The 22,833-nt window shown below is 50.2% G+C and overlaps 14 protein-coding genes across 14 annotated transcripts, besides 1 other annotated feature; 13 read left to right on the forward strand and 1 right to left on the reverse strand.

Moving 5' to 3' along the window:
* Positions 1-110: 110 nt before the first annotated feature.
* Positions 111-1,223, forward strand: Tb10.389.1580 (hypothetical protein, conserved; the record flags this gene model as incomplete). The annotated part of the gene is made up of 1 exon (XM_818328.1): positions 111-1,223. The coding sequence occupies one exon, from the start codon at positions 111-113 to the stop codon at positions 1,221-1,223; it is 1,113 nt and encodes a 370-aa protein (XP_823421.1).
* Positions 1,224-1,296: 73 nt separating this feature from the next.
* Positions 1,297-1,334: a sequence feature (AT_rich).
* Positions 1,335-1,672: 338 nt separating this feature from the next.
* Positions 1,673-2,356, forward strand: Tb10.389.1570 (RAB-interacting protein, putative; the record flags this gene model as incomplete). The annotated part of the gene is made up of 1 exon (XM_818329.1): positions 1,673-2,356. The coding sequence occupies one exon, from the start codon at positions 1,673-1,675 to the stop codon at positions 2,354-2,356; it is 684 nt and encodes a 227-aa protein (XP_823422.1).
* A 591-nt stretch (positions 2,357-2,947) lies between these two features.
* Positions 2,948-5,056, forward strand: Tb10.389.1560 (hypothetical protein, conserved; the record flags this gene model as incomplete). The annotated part of the gene is made up of 1 exon (XM_818330.1): positions 2,948-5,056. One exon carries the CDS (start codon positions 2,948-2,950, stop codon positions 5,054-5,056), a length of 2,109 nt encoding a protein of 702 aa, XP_823423.1.
* Positions 5,057-5,746: 690 nt separating this feature from the next.
* On the forward strand, positions 5,747-6,385 carry Tb10.389.1550 (RAB-interacting protein, putative; the record flags this gene model as incomplete). The annotated part of the gene is made up of 1 exon (XM_818331.1): positions 5,747-6,385. The coding sequence occupies one exon, from the start codon at positions 5,747-5,749 to the stop codon at positions 6,383-6,385; it is 639 nt and encodes a 212-aa protein (XP_823424.1).
* Positions 6,386-7,167: 782 nt separating this feature from the next.
* On the forward strand, positions 7,168-7,845 carry Tb10.389.1540 (hypothetical protein, conserved; the record flags this gene model as incomplete). Its single annotated transcript, XM_818332.1, has 1 exon — positions 7,168-7,845. One exon carries the CDS (start codon positions 7,168-7,170, stop codon positions 7,843-7,845), a length of 678 nt encoding a protein of 225 aa, XP_823425.1.
* Positions 7,846-8,233: 388 nt separating this feature from the next.
* On the forward strand, positions 8,234-8,974 carry Tb10.389.1530 (ribulose-5-phosphate 3-epimerase, putative; the record flags this gene model as incomplete). The annotated part of the gene is made up of 1 exon (XM_818333.1): positions 8,234-8,974. The coding sequence occupies one exon, from the start codon at positions 8,234-8,236 to the stop codon at positions 8,972-8,974; it is 741 nt and encodes a 246-aa protein (XP_823426.1).
* Positions 8,975-9,369: 395 nt separating this feature from the next.
* Tb10.389.1520 (hypothetical protein, conserved) lies at positions 9,370-10,479 on the forward strand (the record flags this gene model as incomplete). The annotated part of the gene is made up of 1 exon (XM_818334.1): positions 9,370-10,479. The coding sequence occupies one exon, from the start codon at positions 9,370-9,372 to the stop codon at positions 10,477-10,479; it is 1,110 nt and encodes a 369-aa protein (XP_823427.1).
* Positions 10,480-10,816: 337 nt separating this feature from the next.
* On the forward strand, positions 10,817-12,118 carry Tb10.389.1510 (hypothetical protein, conserved; the record flags this gene model as incomplete). The annotated part of the gene is made up of 1 exon (XM_818335.1): positions 10,817-12,118. One exon carries the CDS (start codon positions 10,817-10,819, stop codon positions 12,116-12,118), a length of 1,302 nt encoding a protein of 433 aa, XP_823428.1.
* A 354-nt stretch (positions 12,119-12,472) lies between these two features.
* On the forward strand, positions 12,473-13,456 carry Tb10.389.1500 (short-chain dehydrogenase, putative; the record flags this gene model as incomplete). Its single annotated transcript, XM_818336.1, has 1 exon — positions 12,473-13,456. The coding sequence occupies one exon, from the start codon at positions 12,473-12,475 to the stop codon at positions 13,454-13,456; it is 984 nt and encodes a 327-aa protein (XP_823429.1).
* A 493-nt stretch (positions 13,457-13,949) lies between these two features.
* Tb10.389.1490 (hypothetical protein, conserved) lies at positions 13,950-16,328 on the forward strand (the record flags this gene model as incomplete). The annotated part of the gene is made up of 1 exon (XM_818337.1): positions 13,950-16,328. The coding sequence occupies one exon, from the start codon at positions 13,950-13,952 to the stop codon at positions 16,326-16,328; it is 2,379 nt and encodes a 792-aa protein (XP_823430.1).
* A 243-nt stretch (positions 16,329-16,571) lies between these two features.
* On the forward strand, positions 16,572-17,999 carry Tb10.389.1480 (cytosolic nonspecific dipeptidase, putative; the record flags this gene model as incomplete). Its single annotated transcript, XM_818338.1, has 1 exon — positions 16,572-17,999. One exon carries the CDS (start codon positions 16,572-16,574, stop codon positions 17,997-17,999), a length of 1,428 nt encoding a protein of 475 aa, XP_823431.1.
* A 1,098-nt stretch (positions 18,000-19,097) lies between these two features.
* Positions 19,098-19,904, forward strand: Tb10.389.1470 (hypothetical protein, conserved; the record flags this gene model as incomplete). Its single annotated transcript, XM_818339.1, has 1 exon — positions 19,098-19,904. The coding sequence occupies one exon, from the start codon at positions 19,098-19,100 to the stop codon at positions 19,902-19,904; it is 807 nt and encodes a 268-aa protein (XP_823432.1).
* A 450-nt stretch (positions 19,905-20,354) lies between these two features.
* Tb10.389.1460 (hypothetical protein) lies at positions 20,355-20,750 on the forward strand (the record flags this gene model as incomplete). Its single annotated transcript, XM_818340.1, has 1 exon — positions 20,355-20,750. One exon carries the CDS (start codon positions 20,355-20,357, stop codon positions 20,748-20,750), a length of 396 nt encoding a protein of 131 aa, XP_823433.1.
* Positions 20,751-21,328: 578 nt separating this feature from the next.
* Positions 21,329-22,444, reverse strand: Tb10.389.1450 (UDP-Gal/UDP-GlcNAc-dependent glycosyltransferase; the record flags this gene model as incomplete). The annotated part of the gene is made up of 1 exon (XM_818341.1): positions 21,329-22,444. One exon carries the CDS (start codon positions 22,442-22,444, stop codon positions 21,329-21,331), a length of 1,116 nt encoding a protein of 371 aa, XP_823434.1.
* Between the last annotated feature and the right edge of the window lie 389 nt (positions 22,445-22,833).

Genomic DNA, 22,833 nt, shown 5'->3' on the forward strand with positions numbered 1-22,833 from the left:
GCACCTGAGTGCATACTGACACACGTGGAAGGAACGGGTTGACGAACATTTAGGAGGAGTGAAGGCTTCAGATACTGGGGTTTGTAGGCATTCCAGTGTTAAAAGTTAATATGCGTGCAACTGCGGACAAACACGTATCGTTCGCCTCTGAGCTCGTGACGGCGTCGTGGGCAACGGCAAACAGTAAGACACGTGAGAGGAATACCACTTCCCGTTGTGGTGAATATCCCACTGACGGGATGAGCCTTGCCCTGTTCCATTCGGGGTCACTAGCTCTTCAAGCAGTTGATTCTCTCCGTCTCGAGCTCGAACTACCGCTTGTTGCCCGGTATCGTGTGGTAAACTATCTTTGGCGGCATTGCTATCAAAGTTGGCAAGAAGAAAACGCGGCGACTCTTCCTCCACGGCCCGCCAGTGTGGAGCACTCAGTTGACGAATATCTGCGCATTTGTCGCTGCGACGGGGGCATGGCGGGCGCGATATCATCCACATCGTTAAAACTTGTGGACGGCATCACACTCCATCGACTTACATACCTTGCGGATGATGCAGGCCACCTTCATCCGTACTCGAGGCGGCTGGATCCCGTCACGAGACCAATTGTTAGGTTTCTGAGGCAAACATGCACGTTGCAGTTGAGTCGCCGACAAAACAATATTATTTGTTTGCTGCCAAAACTCGTGGAGATCATCATTATCCTCTGTTATAAACTGGAGCTTAGTGCCCAGAGGTATGGACAGTGGCGACTGCCACCGCGTCACCTCACTTCCGAGGGGCGCAACTACCGAAAAAAAGGCAGTGGGGGCAAAAGCGAGCGGGAAGGTGGCGACTTCAGCCTTTCCCGCCTTACACACACCTGCAATTCTCGCAGTAGTGTGTCTCTTAGTTGGACAAGCCGCTGTACATGGTGGTTAGCCCGGGCGTGCCAGCGCGCATCAGCTCGACCCCATCGACTGTTTGCACATCTGAGAGCGCTGCTGTTAGATCCCGGGCCCATGTGTCACGTAAAGGCTGGTTACTTACAATTCCTTGCACTCCGCTTCTTTCCTGACCTTCCGTCCATTCAGTATCCCGTGGCCACGTTCCATCCAGAGACTTTTGTGTGGAAGTCGGAGGATGGAAGTGCTAATGGTTTGGAGGAGACGGGCAAAACTCATACACTGCAGGAGTCTCTGAATCATAAGGTAAAATTAAAGATTTCCCCGCATTCTAACTCAAAATGAAGACGGGGCTTTGATGGAATCTTCATTAGCTCTCACTTTGTAGTTCTCATCGTTTTAATACTCTTCTATGCAGTAATATATACATATATATATATATTTAAAAAAAATTTACCCATGTTCTGCCGGGTAAATGTCGCTATCCTTCGTTTAGTTGGCACTCTGTATGTTTTGTGGGGGTAGCCGCGTGTAGTTTTATTTGTTTTATTTTCTCGCGTATATGGCTTACTGGTACGTTTCATGTTTTTCGTTTTTTTGCATTGGTGTCGTCCAGTACTTAATTCATCATATTCATCTTATATTTTTCCTCGTTATTGTTCCTGAGGGTATTTTGCGGAGGAAAAGGGAAGGAAGCTACCTGTTACATACCCGTTTATTTTGCTTGGTTGCTTCTTTGATTTCCGTAACGTAAACTCCAATACTGTTGTTGTGAAGGTCCGTGCAGCGGAGTCATGCGATCAGCCACTGAATATACAGATGGTCTGCTAGGGCTTCCAACTTCACCGCAACTAGCCACACATAAAGAAAGAAGTGGAGGCACTCAAGTAGGCTTGTGCCCGTGCTTCCGCATCGCAGCCGGCGAATTCATGCACATATATGCGATTTTAAAGGAGGAGCGACTTTCCTGGCGAGACGATTTTTTTGACGTTAGTCAGCTTTCAGTACCGCGAAGTACGTCGGAAGTGCTTGAGAGGTTGAACCTCAACTTGCCCTTCTACGCGGCCAACTACATGACGGTGTGCATTGTCGTGACGTCTCTTTTATTGTTTCTCAACCCTTATTTCCTCATCTTATTATGTTCCTTAGTTCTCCTACTGCGTGGTTTGTTTCTCCACGGGAAATACCAAGGAAGACCTAACCATTGCATCTATATAGGTGGGGTGACTGTCTCGTATTATCGCCTTTTGATTGTGACGCTTTTCGTTCTTTTTTTATTTCCTGTTGTTTGGAGTGGGATCCTTAACCTACTTTTTCTTTTGCTCGTAGGCGCCGCTCTTGTTCTTCCGCATGCGGTGTCGCGTCGGCCTGTGTACTTCCATGATGAGGAACTAGAGAAGCGACGACCAAAGGCTCTTCAATATGTGGTTGTCTTTCTGCTCCACTTTTTGAGTTACATGGAGAGCCCTAACAAGTGAAAATTATTTCTCCAATTTCCTACCTATTGCTTTGTGTTTTTTGCTTTGTTCAATCGGTGGTGTGTCCTGATCGAAGAGTAACACTGCATGAAAACCTCAGCCCTACATTTTTTTTGCAAGTGATCGATAGCGGGACAGGCACTTTTATTGTTTTATAATGGGCAACGAGAAGTGCTACAAGATGCTGTGAGGGTAATCAGTGCCTGACTATGCTTTTTTACTACTCATGCTTCGGTACAGCTACGCAACGTCACAACACCTTCACCTTTTTCTTACATGTGCACACACGTGTTCGCTTATTTACCCTATGAGGGGTTCATTTTATTCCTACACTTTGTACCACGCTCACACTTACGTGCGGCGTAACGGTTATTGAATTTTTTTTCTTGTTTATTGTTTCTTTGAGTGCATTTGCAACGTGCATGCGTTGATGTTGGAGTGTATGTGTATATGTTTGCGCGCATTCTGAAGTATGCAGGGTTTACTGCACGTTACGTCTTCCCTTCCTTGTCGTCGAGTGCATAACTCTGACGTAAACAAAAGCAAAAAAGAGTAGAGAACAAATAGAGTGGAATACACTGCCCCATTTCTATGGGAAGAAATAAGTCCCATGCGCCGTACCTTGGGGTATTAGAAGATGGCCTCAACACATTACAGCGCATACAACAGTGGGGAGCTGCCGCAGAGCTGTTATACACCCCGAACAGCCTTGTGAGCAGCCCACAGAGCTCGAACGAACCGCACGCATTAACTGTGGCCCGTCAAATCGCTACCATCATGGCGCGACTGAATGAATTGTGTAGACGTGAAGCAGAGGTGCTCCTAACGCCCCGATTGGCTCTTCTAGAACTGGCGGACGTTATCCGTCACGGTCTTGTCTCCTTTCACCAAGAGGGTTTTAATGGCCAATTAGGCAATGCCGAGGTGCTGGCCAAGTACGTCGCCCATCGTACAGCTCCGCAGTGTGGCGTAATAGAAGGGTTACATGTTATCACATGGGTGAGCGTGAAACTACGCATAGAGTTGTTTATTGAGCAACTACGCAAACGGGTTGATGGGGAACTTGCAGCAGCGGAGGGTGGGGGCAGCCGCACTGAGCAGCAACTGTCTGCATTGCGCACCACACAGCTGCTGTTCAATGACTTTGAATCACTTTACGACAATCTCCTTGTTACTTTTCCGTGCGTTCAGTATGCGGACACAATCCCTGAGGTGGGTGCGCAGCTGATGCCAATCCTCTTGAAACAATACTATCAAATTGCAGAGTGGGTGGAGCTGGTAGAGTCCAACAACGCGCTCCCTCCCTTAACCGAGACGAGAGTGCAGTCCGTTGACGCGGAATCTTCATCCTTCGTGGTACGCCGTCAAAACCCAGAGGCACCTTTGGGTCTCGTCTTCAATGAATGTGGCCGCATAGTTGAAATAGATCCTTCCGTCCGCAGTGCATCGGCATCTGGGGAAGAGCTGCATCGGCTCCTGCGGTGCAGCGAAAAGGGGGCAGTGGTAGTCGCAGTCAATGGAAAACCAATACCGCGCTCCCCACCGAGCAAACCATCAAAGGTGCTGGAAATGGTTCACGATGCCGTGAAGAAGAACAAGCGGGTTGTCGTGAAAGTGGCCAAGGAGCTATTTAAACAACCAAAAGTTCATCAGTTAGCGTTTATAATGCCAAACCAGGGAGGTGAAGGCTCTTCCGGCCAGCGCGCCACACTAGTGCTTCACCGTAGTGACCGGCTCACTCCTTGGGGTTGCCAATTTGATCAAGACTTAATTATAAACAAGATCCCCAGGCGGGAATTATCCGAGGATGCTAAGAATTTCTTCACAGAGTACAGTGACCGAGTGAGCATCACGGCTGTGAACGGTGTTGAAGTGACGACGGTGGCTCAGGCGCAAGCGCTTTGCTCTGACACAGAGACTGCGGTATTAAGCCTTGTGGTCGTTACACCTGCAATGGCCCAGCAGCGAAAGAACCGCACCACGAGACAGGACACGTCGGTAACCTTGACCCCACAACAGATTGAACAGCTTCAAGAGACGCCGCTAGTTCCTGAACAGAAAACTCTACCTCCTCTGAATCAAGCCCCGGCGGAATTGTTGGAAAGCGACAGTGTCGTTGATGGCAATCTCGATGCAGCTCTGCTCTCAACCTCTATGGAAGACACCGGTGAGGTGGAGGATGTAACCCATGAACCCCATTCACAGGTGGAGGAAGTGGACATGAACACGTATCAGCGCGTGGCAATTGATGTACACCACGGGGAAGATTTGGAACAGGAAGAGCGGCAGAAACAACAGCACCTGGAGAGTGAAAGGCATCTCGAACCATCAGGCTTAGAAGGGTCAACGGATGCAGATGCTCCAGGTCCACTCGTTTTTCCCAACGATGTTGCCATCGATCTGCTTACTCCGTCAGAGATGGTAATCCGGCGGCCATCCACAGAAGATAGATGGGGTCTCGTGCTTAACAAAATTGGAACAAGCTCAGGGGATGCACTGCGTGTCTTACAGCTTCCGGAGCTCCCGCCAAAGGGCGACACTAGGCGAAAGCATCCGTTTTACAAGACGTTCAAAAATCCATCCGTACCGACGGAGTGGCGCATCGAGAGCGTCAACAACACGCCAGTTTCAAAGGCAGCAGACATACTTGAAATAATGCGAAAATCTCTCAAGCTGAGTATTAAGTTTTTCAAGCTTTGATAGACATGGGTATGAAGGGCAGGTTATGCACTTGCAAGGATTTCCCATATTTCCTTCCCCTCCTCCCGTCTTCTCATTTTTTTTTTGTTGAGACAGAAGACGGGTTCGCACACCAGCGCGTATAAGAGTACCATCGTATGTATGCATCTACACACATGGCACTACATATCCTCACGAACATGCGTATACCTGCGTGTGGATTTGTGCCTGTAGGGAGACATCATTTAGAGTGTAGTGGGAAATACCCAGATATCCCAATAGATGTAAATGGGGGAGGGGGGTGAAGGTGGTACCTTGGCCCAAATGAAGGGGTCACGCGCACTTTGCGAAGTACAACAGCAGGACTCGGGTTTATTTTTTCCGTGCTTAATCTCTCTCCAATTAGAATACGTATAGAAGTGCGCATACCAGCCTGTTTTAAGGCTTGGGCACGCCACAAGAGTGCTTGTATACCTATATCATTTTACGTCCCACTCTCCATATTTTTTTTAACTGATGCCATGTACTCATTTCAGTGTACTGATTCCACCCGCGCCGCTATGGGCCTGATTCGAATGGCTCACCTTGTTGATTGTTTTTTTTTTGTATGCAACTTCCTAGAGCACTTTAATCTATCGCTTGTTCAAAAGGGTAGTAAAATATTTTCGTATTGCGGCTTAGCACACACACACACAACTATTGGCCGAAGCAATGACAGATAAGGATGGTGGCACTGAGATGTCGTTTGTAGACGGTGCAACTGAAGGGCAAACAGCCGGTTTCGCCGATGCACCCACCAGCAACCCCATGGGTAACGCCGCAATGATTGACCCTCAATCCTTCGTCAGTAAGGCGTGGGGTTTCGTAAGATTTCCTGCTGAAGCCGTGAGGCAGCAGCTCAATCGCGTGCGTCCGTGGAGCCAATTCTTCGACAGGGAACAATTTGCCTCGCCAGAAGGGTTTGGTGATGCGGTCTCGCGACTTCGCTGCAACGTGGTGCACTTCTATCACAACTATTTCGTCGTGGCGCTACTCGGATCATTAATTGTCCTGATAGTCAATCCAATGTTTAGTATATGCATGTTTCTCATGCTGCTAATGTGGGCATACACTCACAAAAAGCAGATGGAGGCGGCGGAGACAAATGTGAACCACTTGTTGATAGGAAACTACGAGATTTCGTTTTCCAAGGCGTATATTCTCATTAGCATTTTTGGCATAATATCCTTTTTCTTGTTTAACGGCAGTTCTGTTATGTTCTGGATGTTTTTTGCTTCATTAGGCGTTGCAACCGTACATGCGGTGTTACGCAAACCCCATTCGGAGAATGAATTGGCCCATTTTGTGTAGGAAATTGGAGTAGGGGAAACGTGTGCGTGTGGCTCCCGATATCGTTGTGGTCATTCATTAAGAAATAAGGCCTGCATGTTCAACAGATGCTGGGTGAAGGAAAGAAAGGCGGAAATTGCAATAAGGATAGAGGCCCTAAGATCGTGAATTTTTTTTTTAAAAAAAGCGAAAATTGGAGAGTGGTGGACTGTAGACGGGCACCGTTCTTTGCAACTTGGCATGCACGTAGAAGAGCAAAGTCGTGAAAATTGAACTGATGACATTGTGAGGCGCATGTTCTACCTCTAATGGTGGAGAAAAAATGGTTGTGAGGGAAAGAAACGGTTATGAGAGACGACCTGCTTGTAGTCTTTATCTTGTGGGGGGTTTCCTGTGTTGTGGTATGCGTACAGGGGGAAAATAAGGTGCACCTTAGGAAAGTTGAAGGCATGGAGAATTTAACTGCCCCGGGTGAACGCCATGAACTCTATCACCTCTTCAGTGAGACTTCGAGAGAATTTTTTCTCCGATGGTTGTGTATGTGTGTGGGTTGATTTCTTGAAATGTATATGTACTCCTTTTGACTGCATTTTTCAGAAATCTATGTGCGCTGGCGGATTGCATACAAATAGAGCTGTTGTTACCGTTTGTATGAAAAGGGGAAGCTGACGCTGGGCTGGTATATCTTTTTGGTGTCGTTTTTTTTTTTCAAAAATTTTCAGCGTTCTTGTTGATATGTTCCCTTTCCTCCCACCATTGCGGCCATATGTACAAACATATACACGCGTCACTAAAAAAGAGAGATGACAGCACTGGTGGTCCAGCGGTTTCGCGAGTGCCAGAATTTATTGGACTCAGTGGTGACTAACCTCTGTGCCATTGAAAACTTTACCTCGCAGCGTTCCACCGTGGAAGAGGCCGCATGGCGGCTCCGCTCCTCCACGTCCGTCCGGGATGCCGCGGTACCGCTTTGCTGCACGGACCCATTGGGGATGTTAGCCGTTTTCCCCGAGTCTGCTGTGGAGTTAATCATCGCTCAACATGATGATGATATGGCTGCTCTACTTCGCTCTTTGAACAGCACTCAACAGATGTGGGGGAAGAAGTTGCAGCAGGCTAAAGAGGCACTGCAGTCGGGAGAAAGTGGGAAGGCCAAGGATGCGAATGTAGCAGACAAACAGAGGGACGTGTCACAAGTTATATGCACACGTAGTTTCATAGCAGTGCTGTCGCAGATGCATGGGTGGCTGAGAGCGCTTATTTTAGCCCTAAGAGCCGACTTGGCAAATCCACCGCGAGCGGTAAAACTCTCGGAATTTTTGTCAGCTCACGACCCGCCATTGAAAAGCGATATTACCCCTGTTGTAATTGTGTCTCTAGAAGCAGCACTGGGACAACTACCGGATAGGGTGAGGCGTGAGTGGGAGTTATGTACTTCGCAGCACATGGTTGATGAGGCATGGGTGATGCTACTGAGTTGAAATCCGACGCGCTTAGATTTCAGCTCACATCGAGTTGTGACCGGTGAGGTAAGAGGGAGTGACTTTACATGGAAACCTTGTAAGACGGTTTGTTGCTTGACTTGCTGCTTATTGCCTTTATTTCGTCTTCACAGCACTACTGAATTCCCGGACACCCATTACGTGCAAAGGGGTTGAACATGGAGCAAAATAAAGAGGGGGGAACATTACATTGGTGGTGCGCCACTCGTGTCCTCAGTAACCCTCTTTGTTGCGAGCATGGAGTGGGGAGGCGGATTCATGTTTTGTTTGAAAACGTAAAAAAAAAACTCTCTCTCCGCCACCTAAAACCTTTATATTGCGAAGGGACATAGACACACACACTCTTTGTGAAAAGACGCCTTTAATTATGGTTCACCGTCAAGATGGAGCAGTCGTGCACTGCTCGAGAGAAACCGGCAGACTAAGCGCCATTATCGCACCTTCCATCCTTGCTTCGGACTTCGCCCAGCTCTTAAGTGAGTGCCAAAGTGTTTTGTCACCTGAGGGTGGAGCAGCAGATTGGCTTCATGTGGATGTTATGGATGGACACTTTGTCCCCAACATTTCTATAGGTATGTGTGTTGTTCAGTCGTTGCGCAGCCACCTGCAAGATGTCTTCTTGGATGTTCACTGCATGGTCAGCGACCCCGATCGTTGGGTTGAAGAAATGGCGAAAGCTGGTGCCACGCAAATGACATTTCACGTTGAAGCGGTAGCAGACCCCAAGGCTGTCGCCCGTCACATACGTGCTGCAGGTATGTTGTGTGGTGTAGCGTTGAAACCAAAGACGCCCGTAAGCTCTGTTTTGAACCTTGTAGAAGAGCAGCTGATCGACATGGTATTGGTCATGACGGTGGAGCCGGGTTTTGGCGGTCAGTCTTTCATGCAAGACATGATGCCGAAGGTGGAAGAGCTTCGTGCAAGGTTTCCGTGTTTGAATATACAAGTGGATGGAGGAATTGGACCAGGAACAATCGATGCGCCTGCGAGGGCTGGGGCGAATGTAATTGTGGCGGGAACATCTATTTTCAGGGCAGACTCAAGGAAGGAGGCCACAGAAAGCATGCGACGCGTCGTGCAGGGTTATCTGGGATCCACAACGAGTTAGTTGGCAGTGGGCGAGTAACAATCATGCATTTTAGGATAAAACGAAGCTCGCGGGGAGATTAGTGAGAGTAGGGACTACTTAACTACAGAGAGCGTTTACGTATTATCGGTGTCTAAGGCGATACGTGTTTATTGATGAATTATTTATATGTATGAGCGAACGAATGTTAGCGTTTCTGTAGATATATTAACACTTAACAACCAAACCGAAGCGCGTCCTTTGGGTAAAGTATCATCATGAAATTAACATATCCTGTTGCTTTTTGAAAAAGCTTTGACTCGCGCTCTCAAAAAAAAAAAACAAATAAATGTGTCAACGAAGCATTGTTTTCTTATGTTTATTGTTATGAACTGCTCCAGTGCAGTACGGAGAGGAAGTAACGTTGTCTCGTCTCTATGAGAAAGGGAATATTTTCTCACATCATCGATAGGATCGCCGGGGTTCCACACAGGAGCGTTGCCGCAATTCCATATGGGCAGTGGTTTAGTCTCTATGTGCAGTGTTTGAAGGCTCATCAGCGAAACACTGCAGCAGGGAGAGATGCCAATGAGCTGAAGGTTGCACGCCAAAACCTGGATGTGTCGCTTCTTAGCAGCGTGGTATCGCAGAAGTGGACTGAAGTCATTGTTCCGAGTGACGATAAGTGTGATGCTCGTCAACCGCGATCATCAGTCGGAAACGTGTTGTGGTGGCACGAGAGCGCTGAGGGTGCATGGCTCAGCTCCAACAATAAAATCCGTGGTTTGGAACTGGTAACTACGTCATTTTTGCTTGAGCCTCTTCTTGCAGGTCGCTCCATCGCTGCATGGACAGAGACAGTGCAACAATCAAGTGCCGCCGGTGGTCCGCTAATGCAGAATGACAAAGGGCAACCGAGTTTGTCACCTAACAAGAGTGGAGTGTTGGTAGTAGTGGTGCCGTTCTCAACTCTCTTCCAACTACGTGCCGAAGCTTACCCACGCGCACATACAGCGTCAGCAGACGGGGAGAACACCCAGCAGAGGCAGTTATCCCTTCAGGAACGCAGAGCGCGCGTGGCCGTATTAAATTCCCTGCATCAACTTATGGAGCTGCAGTGCAACAGCAACAACCGTTGGACAAATGTGGAATTTGCAATATGGAGTCCTGTGTCTGAGTTCGACGCGATAATGCATATATCGCAGGTACGCCTAAGTCTTCCAGATGCAGCGAAAAAACGCATCACACTGGAGACTGTATGCGAGTGCGAGGCCACTCGCTCTGCATACCTGGCGCATTACTTGACCCTTACAAAGAAAAATGTGCCCCTCGCGGTGCTCGCGCCTCAATCTCGGCAAACAGAACTGCAGCAGGTGCCTATCACGAACAGCTGTGTCAGGGCGCAATCGGCCTGTGAATCGGAAGTGAGACGACAGGGCCATTTGAAGAGGAGCACTGTGCACAGACAAGCGGTCACTGGATGTAGCGAACTAGTCAGACGTATGGCAACGCGTGAGGAGAACCTACGGCAGATTATGATCCCTTGACTTTGTTCATGGTCTCTATGCTTATTGTCTTCCACGGTTCATCACCTTCATTGTTCAATTCATGGGAAAGCAATTTGGGGAGGGGGATTGTGCGAATTGCGACTTTGAAACTTCTATTTCTCCTCTTGCGAGTCACTGTGTTGGTGGGAAATGGAAGGATAATTCTCTCTTATGCTGTGTCACCCGTCTCAACTATAATTTCCCCGTTGCCACAAGTTCTTCCCTTTGTTGCACCCACTCACGGGTCCTCTTGTCAGTGTGGCATGCTGGAAACCGTTGTGAAGGTAGCGGAAGGCATTGAGTTTTAGAACGTGAGTGAGGCAGTTAGCCAGCTGGCATGGACTCGGTTTGCCCGGAGCGATCTGTGACGTGTGTTACATGGAACCATGATGGAAGCAACTTGGCAGTAGGTCTACGATGTGGTTTCATCATTTACAGCACGGAGCTACTGCACCTTGTCGACGGGAAATTGTTTGAAATCCTTTTCCAGCCCGTTGATGGTGGCGCAGGGTTAATTGCTTTGCATGGACAATGTAACCTAGTTTTTATCTCTGGGTGGGCGTACGATCACAGGGCCACTGTGGCAATATACGACCTTTCCGTGAAGGGGGAGGAGCACGACTCGCGTGACCGTGCTGTGCTGGCGAAAGTGACGATGGCAGAGGCAGTGAACGGGTTGTGTTTCCACCCGCTTTTAGTGATGGTTGGAACAGAAAGCGGTTTGGTACATGTCTTTAACCAGAAGCTCGAAAAGATACAGGAGTACAAAACGTCGCAAAAAATTCGGACGTTCGCCGGTGCCACGAGCAAAATGGCATTAGGCACAATGTTGGACAAAGAGGTGGCCGGTGGAGTTAATTACTTACTACTGCGTGGAGTTGTCGCCGGCCCAACCCCTGGCAGTGTGCGGTGTATCCGCTACGTCAGTGAGCGAAGTATGGAAGTTGAGTCGTCACAGTCTTCTCTTGAGGAGGAGGGTGGATGCGCGGCTGGACCCCTTGAAGAAAACGTTGTCGAACTGCACACAGCAGAGGTGCAGTGTATTGCCATTACGGTGGACGGTCGTTGTGCGGTCACCGTTAGCGCACGGGGGACGATGCTCAAACTGCTTGACGTAAGGAAAGGGGTGGTAATCGGCCAGTACTCGCGTGGAGCGGCGCCTAACACAGTTCTCTCATTGGCATTACACCAATGGATCGACCGTACAGTCCTAACGTGCATCTCAGATTCAGGGACACTCCATATTTTCCATGGTCCCCCATTAAAAAGGTCCAGTGAGCACCATGAAACAGCTGACACGACAACCGATGCAAAGTGGTCGGTCCCAGTCGTGCAGCGATTTAACGACTACATTAGCAGTGTGGGTGCGAAGTTTCGGATCACCATACCTGAGGATGGGTTGTCTGACGTTCATTGCAGAGAGAGATTGGATGTCGGTATGGCATACAGCACAGTTGTTCGCATTCACGATGCGAGCCTCTCACCCACTATTTTGGTTGCGCAGCGTTATATTAAGAGGGATGGTACATCGTCAAAAGGTCGTTTGCTATTCATCAAAGTGGATATGGCGGCAGAGGTGCCTGGTGTAGCACGGACAAAGGACCTGCGCAGCTTCTACTTTCCAAAAAGTGAAATGTAGAGTTTGTTGTGCAGCCCATACCTCCAGCAGAGCAAATTACCGAGGTGTGTGTGGGGGAGGGCGAAGGACGCATAAAGCGTTCGCTGTTGCAGGTGATTAGTGTCTTTTTTTTACTTTTTTTCAAAGTGTGGTTGTTTTTTGTCCGCACACTGTTCTTTCATTTTTGTTGTAGAAACAAGAACACGCCACCATTCTTGCTTGCTACTAGGTGCGTGCACGTGCGATTCATTGGGTCGGTCCCCGTTTCCTGTTCTGTGGCTTATGGCGTGTTCCCACGATTTAACTCCTTCCCTTTGTGTCACACCATGTTTCGTTAGAAGGGAGAGGTAAAAAGTTACGAGTCATTTCAAATCGATGTTCTACATTGACGATTTATTTTGGACATCGTTGAACTACGCCACGAGCTGGGTGGGCCTTGTCAGCATCCTAACGTACCTGTTGGTGGTGCTCCTGCAGCAGTTGGCGCTGCACGTGCCGCAGAACCTTAAGAAGAAGTACGCAGCCGAATGGGCTCTTGTAACAGGGGCGAGCAGTGGCATTGGAAAGGCCATTGCGGAGAAGCTTGCCGAGCAGAAGATCAATGTTGTTCTTGTTGCATTGGATGACCCACTTCTGAGTAGTACCTTCGCGGAACTGCAACAGAGGTACCCCAAGCAAAGTTTCAGGAAGGTAGGAGTTAATCTGGGTGAGGAAGGGATGCGGTACATGCAGCCTATCGTCGAAGCAACAAAGGACCTTCATATCAATTTGTTGTTCAACAACGCCGGTTACATCAACACAGGACTCTTCGCCGACACCACCATTGAGCGGCTGCGCGCCAATATGGAATGCAATGCTGGATGTGCTGTGCCAATCACGCACCATTTCTTGCGTCAAATGCTGCAGCGGCAACAGCGAGGTCTTGTGAGCTTCACCTCCTCCGCCTCGTGTTACCTTCCCGGACCAACCGCTACGTTATACAGCCCAACTAAGGCTTTTCTAACAAACTTTGCAACTACTGTTGCGGCGGAGGTGCGTGACGCGGGTGTTGATGTTGTGGTCATTCACCCTTCACCTGTCAACACAAATTTCTACAAGAACCAGGGCCCACTGCTCAACTCACTCAAGACGGCACAAAGCGCAGCTGGTTCGCCAATGAACATCGCTGAACAAATATTCGCCGCCGCGGGGCGCCTGACGGTTTGGGACCAGGGAGTTACGTGTGCCGCATTCCGTATCGTGAACAAAGTCATCGACTTTCAGTTGTTTTCTGAGCTCGTCGTTCGCTTTGCGTGGCTGAACGGTGACCACAAAAGGCTCGTAGCAAATTCCAACACACGCGGGAAGAAGCAGTCCTGATTATCGAAATAACTTTTTTTTTTACAAAAAAAGTGGAAACACTAGGAGGAAAGGGGGGAAACGGGATTGAGGGAAGGGTGTTTATTCAGTGACCGCCTTGCACACGTATATTACACGTGTCTTCACAAATGAAAGGATTGGAGAGTATTTCAGGTGAGCGAACGTCTGCGTATTTTGTTTTCGTCTCTTTTTGTAGTCTGCAACATAGGGATCATCTTACTCGTGGTAGAGTTTTTGTTGGTTTTCCTGCGGGTCGCGAGTTGGCCCAAGAGACTCTATGATGATGAGTTAAGCAGGGGCAATTTCGTGGATTGTTCTATGAGTTTTCTTGCTGGCTGCGCCGTGTACATCCACCCAGTGCCGCCGCTACACGACCGCTGTATAACTTTTTTTTTTTGCGCGCATCGTCTCACCATGCTCGTCAGTTTTGTTTTCCCCCCACCCTTCTTTTTCTTGTTGTATGCGCGTGCGTTCTTGAATAGGCAAAGAAAGAATGGGGTCACCAACCCCAAACGTGCGAAGAGCGATGATTGCAGTGAGCCGGCGGCTGAAGCTTCGTCGACCACCGCGCACGCCCTCCGCAGGGGCAGTAGCAAGGGGAAGTTGCATAGAACAAACCTCCTCACATTTTGTAACGGCTGCTGTTGAGAGGCTCCACAGCCAAGTTGCACCCGTAACGCCCACACATGCTTCGCACATGGACTCTCACAAGAGGGATCTACCGTGTCTGCTGCGCACGTTCCTCGACCAGGGGCACGCACCGCAGTTATCTTCGTCTGTTGTTTCATGTGCTGTCTCCTCCAAGCAGATTATTGGAAAAACCGCCAAATCAGCAGGGTTGGCTCGGAATGATGCAGAGGATATGCTAATGCAGTATCGACCGAAGATTGATTCCGCGTTGGTGCGGCGCGTCGCTTGTGCCATGGACGTGGAAGGGGCGTTACGGCGAGCCAGGAAATTGACGCAAGCGCTTCGCGAAGGTGGGGAGCTTGACAAAATGCTCTCAAGTTGTGTATCGGTTTCCTCGCAGGTCACAAAGCAGGAGATGGAGCTGCAAGCGGGAATAGCGGCGCGGTTTCATCAGCAGGCCCGGGCCAAGCGGCAGATGAAACTACGCGGGTTTCGGCTGTCCACTAGTGACATTCAGGTGTCAGAAGTGCTTCCTGATGGGAATATAGTCACTTTTACAAATCCGACGCTTCCAAGTGCTGCGGGCACGTGCAGCAGGAAGTCTTCTTTGGACGGCAAACAGTTACCATACCTTTACTTTGTACTTTACAAAGAAAATATTTCGCTTGGAGACGCATTCAGGCTCTTGAGCGAAGTATCCGAAGGGATGTGCCGTCTCGAAGACTTCGCGGTGAATGTGGCACTCGAAGAGTCTGCTGTCACTGCGCAACTCTGCAGCGTGCGCATTGCCCTGCTTAATGATGAAACCCACGGAATACGGCGATCAGCCGCGGTGAAGAAACTTCTCAGAGTGAACTTGCGACCCTTACGACTTAGTGTTCAGCTAATCGGTTGGAGAGACCGCCCGTGCGAACCTGCCTCTAGCGGCATGTCCCAAGCCCAATACAGCATGCTTATTAGGGGAATCAGCGCGAATGAGCCAACTCACTTGGAGAGAAAGGTGCTGGCCAGATTCACGGCGTTTCCGAACTTCTTTGGGCCACGCCACTTCGGGCCATTTTGTTTGTTTCGCACTTACCACGCAGCTGCCGCGTGGGAACGGGGTATGCATGCGGAGGCACTCGTTATAGGAGCCTGCTTGAGTTATGCCGACAGCATTACATCGGGGAGTGGTTGGATAGGCAAATTGGTGGAAATTCTCCGTCAAGGCGAGGATCGCCTTGGCGTACTGAAAGAGTGGTACCAGTTTAACGTTCCCCACAGGCTGAGGGCGCAGATTGCTTCAAGTAAAGCTGCCCTGGTATGGAATGTGCTTGCAAGCTGCCGTATTCTTGAGTTGGGGGCGTGCACCATGGAAAGGTCCCCTGACGTTGGGGATTTTGTGGTGGATGGAGGTCGTTGCCCTGCCCAAGTTGAGGAAACTGTAGAGAAGGTGGAACTCTTTCCAGAGTGTGGTTGCGGAAAGTGGAATAGCCCCCCGTCCGTGGAGCGAAAGGGTAGGGATTGCGCAAATACTGAGGTTGTGAAATTCATCTCCACTCAAGAGGACGCTGCCCCGTACACGATACATAATATTGTTGTACCGTTGGGCGCGGAAACTAATGGGGAGGTAAGAGGTCTGTTAATGCAACTGGGCTTCCGTCCCACCTTACATCCGGTTGAGCACTCGCAGAAACCGGTTGGTCACCGCCCACTCTTTGCAACGGGTAGTGGGTATCCGCGTGCAGCTTCTCCGTGGGTAAAGGCTCTGCCTGAGCTAACTGGAGGCATTGCTGGGGACAACGGAGGTGTTTTTAGGCTGCTCACAGATGTAGAAATGCGCCAAAGCAGCAGCTACACAGCCCTGTCGAGAGGCCGGATGCGTGGAATTTGGCCAGTGGGAAAGTATGGCTACCGGTTGACGGATCGCTTGCCCGCTGGAATCGTCTCTCTTGCCGCGTCGGACGCGACGTGGCGCGGAACCAGATGTCTTGCCATGCACTTCACCTTGCCAACACAAGTGTATAGCATGTCCCTCTTCCGAGAGTTCGTAGACATTGAGGACCTTACCGAAGTGACGGATCGCGTATCTTCGGCAGGCGATAACAGGAAGGTGGAAGGATCACCTCCTGTAAGGGTGAATACAGCGTCAGTGGAAGGTAAGGGAATGGCAAGCGACCCTGGTCAGGGATTTGTGGACGGCGATTTGATGGGTTTGAAGCGCAGAGTATCGGATGCGGGTGCAACAAATGCCGGTAAATAAAGGCCGATGGCTACGATGAGGTGTGTTGAAATTAATTTCGTTCGGAAGAAACAAACTTGGACGGTTCTGTGGAGGTGTGGTTTTGTTTTTATTTCTTTATTGAGTGCCGTTTAATGCAGTGTCAAATTGCCTTCTCTCTTACACTCTGTATTCGTTGTTAGTTGAACGAAGCGATTAAACTTATAGGGTGCTGCTCACAGGTGTCGCGCGAGACTGCAAAAAATTAAAAAGAATAACAGTAAAATGTCGGTGGATTGGAATACCGTTCACCAAACAGTGTCGGACCACTGGGACACTTCTGTCGTTCCCGGTCTTTCAGAGTTTCTTGAGGTTCCAAACCAAAGCCCACACTATGATAAAGAGTGGGCGACGAATGGCCACATGAAGAAGGCGATGGACGTCGTGGTTAAATGGATAGAGAAGCAACCGATCAAGGGAATGAAGTACGAAGTATTCGAGGATGAAGGCCTAACACCCTTCCTTGTCGTTGAGATCGAGGGGACAGAGCCATGCGCAAACACGCTGCTAATGTACGGGCACGTGGACAAGCAACCTCCACTCCTTCCCTGGGGTGAAGGCCTTCACCCCTACAAACCCGTGTATCGTGACGGCAACTTGTACGGTCGTGGATCCGCTGACGACGGTTATGCAGCCTATTTGGCAATCAGCGCCGTGGCGGCCGTTCAGAAACATGGGCTTCAACATGGCAAAGTTGTCGTCATCATTGAGGCGAGTGAAGAGTCGGGGAGCATGGACTTGCCCCATTACCTGCGCAGGTGCAAAGATCACATTGGAAATGTCGACCTCCTCATCTGCCTTGACAGTGGTGGTGCCAACCACGAGCAACTGTGGCTGACGACAGCGCTGCGAGGTCTCTGCGGGGGCGTGCTGACGGTTGAGACCATGAGGGAAGGTATGCACAGCGGTATGTCTGGTGGCGTGGTCCCCGATTCGTTTCGTATCGCACGCATGCTTCTGGAGCGCATTGAGGATACAAATACGGGCAATGTGAAGATACCTGAGGCGATCTGTGACATCCCCGAACATGTCATCAAGGCCGCGGAAGTAATGAGGTCCATACCACTGAAAAAGATGTTCGCTCTCCTTCCCGGCGTTGCAGCGGAAGCGGATGACAACGCGGAGCTTGCCCTGAGGAGTTCATGGAAGGCAGCCCTCACTGTGGTAGGCGACAACCTTCCGGACACCGCAACAGCCGGTAACGTCAACCGTGCCAAAACCACTTTGCGCCTCTCTCTCCGAATCCCGCCAGTTGCGGATGCTGAGAAGGTCAGTGCGGCCATGAAGAGTATACTTGAGGCTGATCCCCCTTACAATGCAAAGGTCAATTACACCTCACATCACGACGGCACCGGCAGCGCCACCCCGGCCTTAAAACCGTGGCTTGCCCAAGCGCTCCACAGCGGTTGTGAAACTGCCTTCGGTAAGACTTATGCTTCGCAGGGTGTTGGTGGAACCATCCCCTTTGTCGCGATGCTGCAGCAAATGTTCCCCGAGGCGCAATTCCTCATCACAGGGGTCGTGGGACCGAGGAGCAACATCCATGGACCGAATGAGTGTCTAAACGTGCCATTTGCAAAGGGTGTCACCACTTGTGTTGCGCGCGTGATTGCTGAACACTTTCACGCAACGCCAAAGTTGCGAAAGGATTAGTAGCAAATTGTCTTCAACGCTACCTCTCTCCTTCACCGGAGCGTTTGTTTATAATTTACCTTTCAAGGAAACCCCCACTGGCGCCATTACATATTGCACTAGTGGTATTATCGGTACCGAGTGCTGAGCAGCGGAGTTTTTAACGTTCTGAGCAGAATCAGCCATGTAAGCCTTCAGGAGGTCTAGCAGACAAAAAAACATGTCTTTCTTTTCCTTATTTGTTTTACGCATTTTTTTTATTTTGAAAATTTTCCGATGCGTTATGACTTATCTATTTTCTTTTTACATTTATATTTTGTATTTAGCGTTTTGGCACAAACACCAATTATTTTTGCGATGTTTGAGAGCGTAACATTTTCCCCGCGTGCAATTACCACTGCCAGGCAATGGCGGTCGCAGGGGAGGGAAATGGAGTAGGGGAAACATTTGCATTTCGGTCAGATAACATTTTCTAGACCGTCAGGTATTTTTCATCCGTGTGTTTGTTCGCGTGACCCCGTAACCCTTTGCACTTACCCGCTGCCCCGCCCAAAGTCTCCAACCACGAATAAAACACTAATTGTCCCACTTATTGGCTAGATAATGAAAATATAGGAAAGCGGCACAGGAATCGAGGGCCATGCAGCGGAAACATCGGTGCCCAAACAACCAACGATACTGCACATGGAGAGAGGTTTGCACTAAAAAGCATAGTCATCTCGACGTGATTGCCACTTCGTGTTCGCCCCGAAGCACCCGACCTTTGAATGGTTATGGGCTCATCGGCCTGTCAAGGCGCTTGTGTTACGGAAGGGCCTCGCCGAATGTAAGCTTTTCAAGTTTCATTGTTCCTCTAATTTGCTCGACGGGTGGAAGGAGTGGAAGGTGCGGGGGGGGGGGGAGCGCAGTCCCTTGGAGCTGAAGCACGGCGTTTGCAAAAACGTTTGTCGGCATATTTTGTGCAGTTTGGTAAAAAGGCGTGAGTGAAAGAGGAAACCAATTGCTCAGTTCATCCTTCTCTGTTAATCCGTGAAAAGCGCAGCCTTTCTTTTAGGAAGTAGAGGGGATTCACCGCACAACGGAGCGGGAGGCAAAGTGCAAGCGCACTTGTTGAGGAAAATGAGGCGAGTGGTAGTGGATTTGAGGCCGAAGGAGTGTTACGACGAGGGTCACTTGGAAGGGGCGTTCAGCTTCCCGTGGGAGGATATACAGAACGAGTCTTGTGGGCTACCACCGCGTGAAACTTTGCTCACCGCCATCGTAGACGAGCGAATAGACCAAGGAAGTGTTACGGCATACCTTTCCCGCCTTCAGTACGCGGCGTTGGAGGTAAGGATGTTGGGACAGCACGAAGAGATGGTTCGCCGGCCACCGGAAGGTTTTTGTTGGGTTCCAAACCCTTTTCTCGTGAGCGTGTTGCGGTTTGTGGAAGAGTCGAGTAGCGGTATCTCGTTTGCACTTGACATTGGCTCCGGCAGCGGAAGGGATATGGTCTTCCTGGCCTCCCGTGGGTGGCATGTTGTTGGAATCGAGAACCGGAGGCGGCTTATTTGGCAAGGGGAGACGCTTGCCCGCAAACACGACGTCTCGGGGCGGGTGGCCTATTTGCACAGTGACATCAAGGAGGCTTACCCAGTAAGAAGTGGGTCGGTGGACCTGGTGCATGTCTGCCGCTTCTTGCACAGGCCGTCCCTCAGCCGCTTGCTTGAACTTCCACGCCGCGGCGGCCATCTCGTGTACAGTCACTTCCTTGAGGGCTGCCAACACACCAAAGTCGGCCACCCTTCGTCACCCGCTGGTTTCTGGAGAAGGGGCGAACTGCGATCACTGCTGGAGGATGCCGGTTACGACGTGATCCATGAGGAGGAAACGACGCTTCCAGACACGAGGCCATTTTTGCACATTCTTGCCAGGCGGGCAGTCTGATGACGGACACGTAAAAGCCACAACGCCCCCAGCGATCTTAAAGTTTGGAATGTGGTCCGAGCAACGCCCACGAGCGTAGGGCCGAACCATCCATCAGTGATGGGAGGGCGCTTGTGGTCCAGGAAGCGCAATAAGCACCGACGATGTGAGGGACGGTACCCACTCTGTCACTCGTATGCTTGTGCCTACTCGGGCGTTGATTCCGTTTGCTTTTTTCTAACATTTGCGCCCGTTAAAGGCAAAGTAGTGAAGTAATCTCCCCTTCCAAAGAAAGAAAAAAAAAAGGAAAACCACAAATCCCTTTGGGTGGAAGGTGTGGCCGGTTCAACCACTTCATTCCGCTATGCTGCCTTGAAGTCTCCGCGGAAGCGGAGGCTACTTGTTCGCGCCTTTCTGTGGCGAAAATGAAAATTACTAAACCTCAAGTTTGGCGTCCCCACCACTCAAGCCATGCCTTGTTTCCTCTCTGTCGTCCGCAGCCGTTTCATGGAGCTCCGCCAGGAGGAGCCAAGCTCGCAACAACGCAGCAATTTTGTGCCTAAGAGTCCCAATCCATCCGCATTAATGCCGCTCCCGGGCGCCGGCATCCAGCCCATTTGCCCCCAGCTCCCAAATGCTAACCATGCGGAAACGGAGAGAAGCGCGATTCAAGCTGGCAGGCATGCATTTTTCGCTACCAAATTCAGCAGCCGGCCCCATACCGCGGTGACGGCCAGGATGAGTGAAGGTAAGTCAGCCACCCTTGGCTACACTTTTTTGCTTCTCTGGGCTCTCTTAAGCCCTCACCTACTAATCCCACCCCCCAAAAAACAACAGTGCACCTGTCCAACCGGACCCGCCCAGTGACCCCTGCCTTCTACAAGTACGGTTATACAAGATTTGAAAAAAGGAAGTGAAGAGGGATATCGCTCCACAGGCATGTACGGTGCCGCCAACGCGGATGCGGGAAAGCCAGCAATGAAAAGGGAAGAGGGTTGGATCCCATCCGTTTAACGAGGTTCTGCAGTTCGTGCTCCTACCTTATCGGTAATTGGACATTTGTCCTTTCTTTCCTTTTAGGGGATGCTTGAGGGGGGGAAGGTCCACCAGCGGTATCGCTAAGGGCGGGTGGCGCGTGTCAACACGCTCAGGGGGTTTAGACTGCGACGACAAGGTGCCGACAACCGGCGGTTCTGTGTCATGGCTCGCTTCCCCAACTTCGTTCCCGTTTGCATCCGTAGCGGTAAACAAAAATACAACCGGAGGCAAACCGTGCGGCAACCGGTGAAGCGGGGATAGGATGCTGCTTGCTTTTTGCACTGCTCCACGACTTTCCGTCAATCCAGTCCAGTCGATTACATGTTGCTTCACAAAAACCCACGGCTAGTTCGTGCGAAAACGGCATCGAAACTACAGAACAGTCGCGACGTCCTTCCTCAGCTGACTCACCGCTTGCCGCATGTTGCGTATAACCGTCCTCTACGAACCTTGAAGCGCGAAGGTCTGTACTGCTTTTTCTCACCGAAGTACTCACGCAACTGCGCATACTCCTCCTCCTTAACATTGTGAATCATCAATGAACTGTGACTAAGAGGCCCCACCCAACCCTTTCCGTGAAGGTTATGAAAACGGCACATTGGCTCGCCGACGAACAAGGGCTGGTAACCCATTTCGTAGAGTACACGCCCCATAAGTAAGTCTTCGTGTTGCATGTACAGGGAGGTAAATTCATCCTCCCGCTCTTTGCTGTACGGCACGTCGACAAGTTTCTTTAGGGGTTCGTATGTCAGGAATTGTTCTATCACCTCTCTCGAAGCGGTGTAAAGACCCCCAGTTGCGAACAACAAAGGCATGAAGCGTGCGTTAACAATGTTCCCCCAATATAAACGGCGACGTGGTAGAGCACGAAGGTCAGCAAGGTACTGCGGGGTGTGCACAAACATGTCGTCATCCGACTTGGCAACATAATTAACATTAGGGAGGAGCCGCAGCATCAGACTAAACCACTTGTACATTTTACGACTCATACCGATCTCAGCATCGGGGCCCCAGTACCTGCCGTCCTGTCCAATTACCTTGTTCGTACTTACACGGCCCTCCTTGATTGGGAGAGCGATGATATCTTGCCAACGCAACCCCTCCTCCACTAACTGGGGCGAATGCGTGTAGTTATGATCTGGATGGCGCGCGAGAACAAAGGTAACGAGCAAATCTCCAGTAAAGTTATTACTCCTCCTCGCGACGCCTTGGTATTGCCAGCAGGTCAAACGCTGAAGATGGCGCCTGCGTCGTCTCACGGCATTATCGGGCGACAATACACCGAGCATGACGAGGAAATTTCGTTCCCTCCACGCACGCACAACATCCGGGGGCACGTACTGCAGAGACTCCCGATCCTTTTCGGTATAGTCGAACTCCGGGAGTGGCGGGGGGGCCGAGAAGCTCGCTTGGGAGGCCTCCCGTACAATACGTTTGCTCCTCGTTGAAAAAATCAATAGGATTGCCACGAAAGTAAGGCAGACGAGGATCAGTCCCCTCCTACTCAAAATTTGTCCAACCATGCTGGGGTCCTTTCTTTCCTTGTGTGGTGGGGCGGTGCAAGAGGGGATGAGGAGACGGATAATAGTTGAAGAGGAAGGATGCGAGGCGGGCGGTTACGCTTCCACTGAAACAAGTAATGCCACACACAACCCCAACGGAACCCAATGATTCACTGTCGAATTAATCAACAATAATGCCAATCACAAGCACCATGAGCAACGAACGATATCACCTTCTACCAAATCAGGCGCACCAACAACAACGCGTTCTGTCACACACAACAGATGTGTGCTGATTGGGTAAACCTGCTAGAACTCCCTCAACGGTTAGCAGCTAAACAATTGAAGGCGTCCGCATTACACAACCCCTCGACAACCGCAAAAAGATTTACAATGTTCCTGACCATTCA

Source organism: Trypanosoma brucei, chromosome 10 (genome assembly GCF_000002445.2).
Source record: "Trypanosoma brucei brucei TREU927 chromosome 10, whole genome shotgun sequence".
Taxonomy (NCBI): Eukaryota; Euglenozoa; class Kinetoplastea; order Trypanosomatida; family Trypanosomatidae; genus Trypanosoma; species Trypanosoma brucei.